This window comes from Sceloporus occidentalis, unplaced genomic scaffold, assembly GCF_023333645.1.
Source record: "Sceloporus occidentalis isolate IW3139 unplaced genomic scaffold, rSceOcc1.0.p SCAF_23, whole genome shotgun sequence".
Classification (NCBI taxonomy): Eukaryota; Metazoa; Chordata; class Lepidosauria; order Squamata; family Phrynosomatidae; genus Sceloporus; species Sceloporus occidentalis.
The window spans coordinates 3,030,445-3,039,698 of NW_028317003.1; the positions used below are offsets into that span (position 1 = coordinate 3,030,445).

Here is a 9,254-nt window from a genome sequence, read left to right on the forward strand (position 1 = left end):
AGTGTCCTCACCACCTTCAGCTTGGTTTTGTGTATGTATATTTTAAACGTCATGGAGGATATCTATATGACTACACCAATTCCTACAAAGAACAGTGATAATTAATGCAGAGATTTGTAGGCATATTTGATCTATTTTACAGAATTTGGAAAGTTGGGTTCCTTTTCTATAGTATATATAACAACACTCACATGTACAAAGGACTTGTACAAAGTTTTTCAAAAAGTAACAACGAAAATCAGGCTCAGGCTGTATGTCTGAGGTCAGTTAAACATTTAACTTTTTTGACTCACTCGTGTGGTACAAGGTCATCCACAGGTATGATAAGAAGCTATAGCAATCAGACTGTCTGTTCTAGGTAACTTGCTGAGGCTCAGCCAATGAGCTTGATTAGTACCGAATCACTAAGTTTGTTGACCTCCATAATCCTCTCGAGACACTCCATGTAGCGACTCTTGTCTTGGAGGAATTGTGGAATCCTGGCATTGTCAAGAACTGCAAAGTCTTTTAGACGTTCAATGTCCTCAAAAGAGATCTTCAAGAAGACAAAGTAACATCAGTATTTGTGAGTAGTTGCTTTAAGTGTTTCCTTTTTAAATTAGCTTTTAGGAACCTGGGACTGACTTTTATGAGCCCTTTTGATATTTGTAGCACACAATAGTCAAAGGCCAGTGATGTATTCAAATTTGTGGCCAGGTAAATGCCCCCCAAAACTGACCCTGGATTGAAAATGACATGAGGCCATATATTCATATGCCCATATAACACACAAATTCTTTCACTTAGCTTCCCGTTTGGCTAAAATCTCAACTCTCCATTTTTAGGACATCAGTGGAAGGATTAGGTGAGGCAATATACATAAAATGGCCATGTGTGAAATGTATAATAGTAACCACCACCATATGGGATCTGATGGCATTCTCTGCAAAAACAGGGCTCTCTCTAACGCAGAGATGGGAGAGCTGAGATATCAAGCTTCGTACAAGTTGAACAAGACATGTCTGCTGGATATGGCCTCTGAACACGTCTCCCCTCTGCCTACGCGCTTCAGGGTTCATTTAAAAATTCTCACTCTTACTTTCAAAGCCCTTCACAGCGGTTCCCCTCCCTACATCTCCTCACTCATCTCTAAATACACTCCACACCGGTCTCTCCACTCATCCAATGATCTCCTTCTATCCTCTCCTCTGATTTCTAGCTCTCATGCACGCTTACAAGATTTGTCAAGGGCTGCCCCTGTCCTCTGGAATGCTCTCCCCCTCTCCTTCTGCCTTCGGTCCTTCAAAAAATCCCTCAAGACCCACTTCTTTAAGGCCGCTTACAACATAGCACATTAACGCCCTCCCATATTCCTGTAGCTCACCTTTCCCAGTCCCTCTCCTGCAATACTTTCACTAGTGTGGCTGCAGGTCTATCCCTTACAATGTCATTTTTACATTTTACCTATTGTGTATTACACCTTAAATCCCTCTAGATTGTAAACTTGTTTGAGTAGGGCCCTGTTGTCTCTGTAAATCAAATTGTTATGTTACATACTACTTGTTATGTCCTGTCTATCCATTGTACAGCGCTACGGAATTTGATGGCGCTATATAAAACAATAAATAATAATAATGTGCAAGGACACAAACATAGAAGGTTTGTAAAATAAAAAAGATTTGGACAAATATCAGTATCTACAGAATGGATATGCATACATACCTTTCCCATTGATATTAAAAGGTGGAAATCTATAGTGTGCCTGTGCCTCAGAATTTGAAGGATTCCATCCAAGTACACCTGATCTTTACTGAAGCAACCTACAGGACAAGACAGACACTTATCAATGTTTTATTATCTATGATTAATCCAAGAGATTCTTGGCGGGGTAAAAGTGGTGCAGAACCACTGATTTAGCCCCATGGTAAAAAAATATAAGCATAGTAGCATTAGACTTTCCAAGATTGAGTTCTTGTTGTGCCCAAATCCCAACTCTTTAATGTTTATGCTTAAGTCATCTGCACTCCATTATTTTGGAGGAAAATATGATAAGAAAGCAGAAGACCTATATCTCGCATGCCCCGGAGGGGTATGACACAGGTGGACAAAATATCATCCCAGCAATGGTTAGGAGCGAGGGATCGCTATTCAGGTCCACTACTAGCCACATTTCATATAATGTACTTTATAAGCCAATTAGCCAAAATCTAGGGAGGAAAAGATTTCATTGGACAAGCAAGACTTCATTAGCATAGCCATTAGCAATGCTAAACTAAATGCACAGTATTTAAGGCTCAAAGAGAAATATCTTTTTTTCCCCTTAAACAATCTAAGTGCAACCTTTATGATACAAATGGCATAATCTGGTATACCAAACGTTCAAAATATGAATGGGTTATTAACAATAGGTCTGGCATCCTATGGGATGTTATTTGGAGCACCAGTTTAATGCAATTCATGTAATCTAAACTTCTTTTCCAGTTCAATGGAGGTAATTTAGGAAAAGCAGCTCTGGCAAAAAAATAAAAGTGGTCTTACCCTGGCACCTAATGGAATGTTCCTGCTGTCTGGACCATACCACTTCTTCACACTTTAAAAACTTTGCATTGAAATTGTTCCTTGTAAATGGCCCACAATGTTATTTGTTGGCATATATGATTGAGAAATTCAGTAACATTACTAGTGGCCTATTTACCTTCAGCGTCACCCCCTCTGTGCTGTTGTCCTTCTTAGTGGGCGTTGGGATAGGACATCATATCCAGGAAGCATGGAGCAGAAGGAAACTATGGAGGAGAGTGTCGACTTGGCAAAGCCCATCATAGTGCTAATGGACCAGTTGGGGAGATCAGTAATCTCCCTTTTAGTCAGCCCATTGACTAGTGGCATTACATGGAGCCTGAACTGCTGCCCTAGTTGGCATATGCAAGAATACACCCCTGAACATGACAAGTACTACTGCAAAAAAACCCTCAGTGTTCCTTTGCTCATGCAATGTGTTGGCACTTACATACAGACCAGTCACTTATATTTATATTTAAGTGGTTCTCACAGTCAGGGCCGGCCCAAGGCAAAATGCCGCCTGGGGCGAATTTTAAAATGCCGCCCCCCCCTTATCTACCCTTCCTCTCCCTCCGTCCCTGCCGCCCCCCCCCCATTATCTACCCTTCCTCTCCCGAGACCGAACAGGGAGACTCGCCGCAGAGGAGAGAGGGGCGCCGAGCGGGTACTGACAGCTTGGTAAGCGAAAACCACTCGGCGCCCCTTTCTCTCTTTCGCTTTTTAAAAAAAAAAAAAAAAAAAGGGCTTGGGGCGTCAAAGTGCCGCCCCTTCAAAAGTGCCGCCTGGAGCGGTTGCCCCACTTGGCTCCATTGTCGGGCCGGCCCTGCTCACAGTGATACAGTATTAAGTTTAACCTTACCTGGCTGAGATGTATCACTGCAGCCCCTCTTAGCCCGTACACAATAATCCCATCTGGTGTTTGGGTTCTTAACAAATTTGCCCACATCACGGAAGAGTTCACTGAAGGACATTCGACTGGCCTGGTAGACAGTATAGTAAAGAAGAGCAGCTCTCCACAAATAGGGGTCCTTGCGAAATAAAACACTGTGGATGCTTGCAAGTCCTTCTTCTGTTGGGTTCACTGGTTTCAACCCATATTTTTTACGACCGTTGAGATTGCTCCATGGTTGCTGAATGTTGTTCATTCCTCGACAATAATGGGTGCCTGGGTGAAAATAAATACAGATTTGTTTTGTTACAGTGCTGTTTTCTTTCTATTGCTCCTGAGAAGCACAAGATAATTTGTTTTTTACAGTCCCTTCACACTAGTCAGTAATTTTGTGTTTTAATTGTAATTTACAAGGTAACCCCAACTTATCTTAGGAGGCATCAGCGGGATGGGATGTCAACCCTGAACCATACTAGGCCACTAGAGGGGAATGTTTGGATAACGTCATTTTAATAATGGCATCCAACATGACATCTAACATACAGTGATGAGGCATAAACTCACCACTAATACTGTAGCTCACCAGAAACCAGCTAGTAGTCACTATATTTACTGTACAGCATTTCTAGTGCTAGATGAAGAAATGCATTGCTAAATATCAGTGCAAATCATATATATATATATATATATATATATACACACCTATATATCCTGGGCCCATAGAACTGCACTATTTTCATGAGGGACAGTCATTTGAGGGAAATTAAATACTAAAGCGAAATAACGATTTAGTAGCACAAATCCGGTGTACTTTCATCAGCATTGGTGCGAAGTCAGAGTGCCAAGCTGGGTGATTAAGACTGTGCCATTCTATTGTTTACACCGAGCTAAGAGCAGGAACAAATTACTTATATGCAAAATAACTGTTTGCTTACATGGGAGAAGAGATAATGACAACAGGTAACAACTATTTTACATTGTCAAAATAACTTCTAAAAAAACACCTCATGAAAATGAAATATACCATTTCTCTTTTGAATATTCAGTACCTATTTCGTGTCTAAGCATCCCTTCCAGCCATTGTTCTCGTGCTGTGGAGGTGTTGATTGTGAGTGTCGGACGTCCATTCACAACTGTCATTGAGGCTCTTGAAAGTAAATCATCAGTGAGGAAAACGACAATCTGAAAATAAATATGTTATTCTTTAAAATAAAATATATATATATGCCTTGGGACCATGAAAATTATCAGTGACTCTGGGCGGGGCTAAAACCAAAAGTCCAATGATGGACATGTCCAAAATGTCCAACTTCCCAGGGTAGACCTGTCCCTCTTCTGGGGCAATGGATGCAGAAGGGATGGGGCTAGCAGTGTATGCAGGAGGGACTAGCCACACACAGGGGCAGGTATAGATACATACAGACAGCCTTAAATGGGCTTGGAGTAGGAGGGGTAGTGGGCAGGGTGTGGGAGGGGTAGTGGGCAGGGTGTGGGAGGGGCTTTGAGTATCAGGTATCAGGACTTCCATGTGTGGGATTATAATAATAATTCCTCTTGTACTTCAGCAATACCTACTTCCCCTAGACAACCTTCTTTCTCCATGTATTTCCGTGCCTGCTGCGAGATACGACACTTAGGGAGAAGACTGCCTCCTGTAGCTTGCTCAAACTTTTCATAATTCCCATATTTCTCAAGAGCCCGCCGCATGATGTTGATGGCCTGTAGCAAAAACAAAGAAACAAACCTAGTACTGACAATATACTACGGGTGATAATTACATGAACAATTATTGTTAAAACTATTAAGAAGAGGCTGCCCTCTTCCTCAATGGTCCGGCTATTCTTGCCACTGATTGGCTCTTTTTTAAATCAATGGCAGCACTTTCCACGTGAGTCTGAATAGACCTCCATTCCCAGCTTTCCTTGAGCTGGAGCTGACAGGAGGTGCATCACGTGCAAGAGATGTGTTCTGCGTAATATATCTCCTCCAGGGAAATGAGCTGGGGGGGGGCATTTTCCAAAATTGAAATGGACCACGCAGCGATCGCGTGCATTAAAGTGCATATAATGGCTGGAGTGTCCCTTTAAAGGATGAAACCTTCCAAATGTGTAGCACATAGTGGGGCAACAATGCAGACCACTTTTTCCACAGGCTACATTCCCTTTATTCTGTTTTATTCATTTTTCCTCTTCCCCCGCTTTAGTCATTCTCACTATCCCTAAATAAGAGGATGAAGTAATATTAAACTGGAGTGAGCAAATATTTCACATACCAAGTTTCATTCCAAAGGGTTTTGTACATGCACAGACATAAAAAATTTAAATACTTTTAATACTTAAAATACTGAATGAAGTGGTAAACCCTTGACAAGTGTAAGCTACAATATAAAAAGAAAAATGTCATTAGAAGGAGATGCATGGAAAAGAAAGACTTCAGGACTTCACTAGCATTGCCAGAAAGAATTATCCCAGTGTGGTGTTTGGGAAGAAAAAGTCACATAAATATCACGTTGCTGCCTACAATGGCAGCACCAGAATGCAGACAATGGGAGTTTATTGGAAGAACTTAAATAATTTTTTCCAATAAAATCCTAAAGTATATATAAAGTATAGAGTACTGTATTCAATGCTCCTACAAAAATAATTATTTTTCCCATGGGACTTCAACTTTAATGACAAGTAATATTCAACAGGACAGAAAACATAATGAATGAAAAGATGAAATATGATGTTTTGTCAAATGGAGAAACTAAAAAGATGATGATTTAAGTTTTCTCAAAAACAACCTTAATGACGTGTACCTGTTGCAGAAATCTGTCGGATGCATGGCTATGTTTGGCTAACACATGTGGCAAAGCAGGATTGGAATATTCAAACTGAGGATTGTATGTAAACTCTGACTTAAAGAACCTGATCTTCTCTTTTTCGACATTTGATGGCTTTATGGCATTCAATATACAACATTTCTTGCCCGAGATTTCTTCTTTGCCTGGGGATACTGAGACCTGTGTTTCTTTGCCCTTAATTAGGCTGGTTGTATAATGTTTCCTCCTTGCTTTGGTCTTAGGTCTTTGTGTGATACCGATACTGTTCCCTGACACTGAGATGTTCTGTGAGCATTTATAGTCGGTGGGTCTTGCAGCTAAGGTAGAAACGGATATGTTCCTTTTGGAACACAACGATCCACTTTTTGACGAAGGAGTCCTGCCTTTGTTATGTTCCTTACCACGAGCTGTGCTAGAAGCCTTGTTAGACCTCTTGCGTTTTTTGTTTTTACACAAATGTGAATTCTTTTGAGAGCTTGGCTTCTTCTCTTCCTCTTTGCTTTGAAGCAGGACATTATAGCTGCTGGTGCCAGTTCGAAAGGTATCTCTTAGGATTCCTATGGACATTTCTTGCACATTATGGCCAGTGACTAGGACCTTCTTCCCTTCCACATTTAAGACTGATTTTCTTGAAACTTCTTCTTTAGGCCAATGAAGTTCTTCTGCACAAAAAAAAGCTAATTTATTTTGGGATTAGTGTAAACCAACACCAAACTTAAAACCAATGTAACAAAGTATGTAACAAAATGTAGCAATATAGACATACATTAATTGTAAATAAAAGGTTCAAACATTGAAATCGTGCCTGCTTTACAAATGATAAATATGGGAATTACCTCGATGCCACATCTGTTTTTGAAATATATTATGTAGGCAGTTGCTTTACCATCTAGCTATCAAGCAGGATTTTTTTTACCATATGACGGCGAACAGTTGTTTCATGTACTGTATTTCTAAACATTGCCAGAACATTGCCATGAACCAGAAGTTCAGTCAAGTCAGCAGCAGTACTTCTGTTGTACTGAGTAAATGAGAAGTTTCTTCAAAATTATTAGAAGTGGAGTTCAGTAGTCAATGCCCCAGAATTCCTGTCCAGTGGTGATCGTTAACCATTAAAGGGACAGGTTAATGTATCTGAGAGCATCACCAATGAAGAATGCATATTAAAGTTTTTTATGAGCACTTTAATATACCACCTCCTCCGTGGTCCACTACTGAAATCAATTGGAGTGCCCAGAAATATGCATGGGGAGGTCTCGTTGACCCCTGCGCCCGTGATGTTCACCAAGACAGTGCTAGAGGTTATCCACGTGTCAGGATATGTGTTCTGCCAAAATACATCTCTAGAGCAGAAAATAGCTAGAAGTAGGGAAAGGGACAAATGTATATGGGGGGGGGGGTTTACAGAATCTCCAATGCTTTTGCAATAGGGACCACACAAAATATTTGTGGAACAGCTTCTTTAAAGACTTGCATCTTGTGTGGCAGGGGTTAATTTCATGGCTATTGCACATCATCTTGTGGTTGATAGGACTATGAATTTGTTGGTGGCTACGTTTGCAATCTCATGATTCTTTCCCACTGCCTAGCACATCTACAAAGAAGCTTAAACCTGTCTCATTTACTGATGCCCTGGCCTGTTTCACAAAAGCTCATTTGGTCCTGAAGTCTGCCTGGATAAAATACAGTTGCCTAGTCCCAGCACACTTGGGCATATTATTTTCTGTGCATGAGCATTGACAGCACCCCTAGGTAAACAAATGAGTGGCGTTTCACATTGGCAAATCAAAATGCTGTGATTTGTTTTTTACCTTTTCAAGAGTTAAATGTTAAGCCTGATTAACCTTTGGCCTTTCAAAACGCATTAACAAGGAAAGTATATAGGATGATATTAATTAAAGTGAACCAGTGCTAATCATGCTGTCCTTAAGTAACTTGCACTAGGCAGTGAAAAGTCAGCTGGTACATCTAGGGACATGAAAGGGTAGGTCAGGTCACTTTGGTTACAGTACAAAGCAACCTGTAGTTTACAAATAGTCAAGATTCCAGTCTCTTGAGATCAGTTTATGCAAACGTACATTCTGGTTTATTGACTTTGGTGTCTAAGACAATGTTTTAATAGCCACTTAGTAAACTACAGGGCTATGATAGCCAGAGTGCATGAAAACTGAGCATTCAAATTCCAGGATACCGAGCGCCATCTAGTGGTTCCTTAACGTTATTGACACGTACGACAGCACCTTCTCACTTGGCCATATTTTCATTAACCCTTTATTCACACCAGCCTTTGAAAATGGAAAACAAAACCAAGAAATCGTGTACACCTATACTTCGTGCATGCATGGATTCGTCATGAAATACTTCATCTGCTTGGAGGTAGCAGATCTTTACAGTCACTGTCTTTGGGAAATGAATGACTGGCTCTTGGCTTTGCTGCACTGCGTCAACTACCAAAACAGAATTCACACACAGACCACAAGAGATGCATGGTAAGCAAGGGGTTAAAACTTTTGAACGAAATACCTGTGGAAATAAAAATGCCTTCAACAGCCCTTGCACCACTGTTGGATTTTAAGTCCATAGCCATTCATCTGGTTACAAGGAATAGCAAACAAGATCAGTAGTTAGATCACGTGATTATATATAATATTATTTGATAATGTGTATATATATATATATTATACTTACCAGTTACACAGATGGATTCAAGCATTTTCTTCATTCTTAGGGATCTTCACAAATAGGTGTAATAAATCCCTCTGCTGAATAAGAGGGTTCATTAACCTGGCACTTGCCAGGGGGGCCTTCGATGGCCCAACAGTTGGCTAATGAGTCTGGTGTAGTGAAGGTGACAGAGAGCCAAAGCCTGTCACTAAGCCTTTTGACTATTGTCCCTCTCACATTGACAACAGAAGCAGCTTCACGCCGGATTGGTGTAGGGCTCTAGCTTGGTCTCTATGGCAACCCCTGGCAGCACGTCACCGAGCAAATGAATAGACTTCA

The 9,254-nt window shown here is 40.8% G+C and overlaps 1 protein-coding gene across 1 annotated transcript; it reads right to left on the reverse strand.

Moving 5' to 3' along the window:
- Positions 1-373: 373 nt before the first annotated feature.
- LOC149300689 (putative tyrosine carboxypeptidase MATCAP2) lies at positions 374-8,964 on the reverse strand. Its single transcript, XM_089484752.1, has 7 exons — positions 8,940-8,964; positions 6,228-6,913; positions 5,003-5,146; positions 4,477-4,609; positions 3,398-3,703; positions 1,702-1,799; positions 374-535 (listed from the first exon to the last, which is right to left on the reverse strand). The coding sequence occupies exons 1-7, from the start codon at positions 8,962-8,964 to the stop codon at positions 374-376; spliced, it is 1,554 nt and encodes a 517-aa protein (XP_089340878.1).
- Positions 8,965-9,254: the final 290 nt, after the last annotated feature.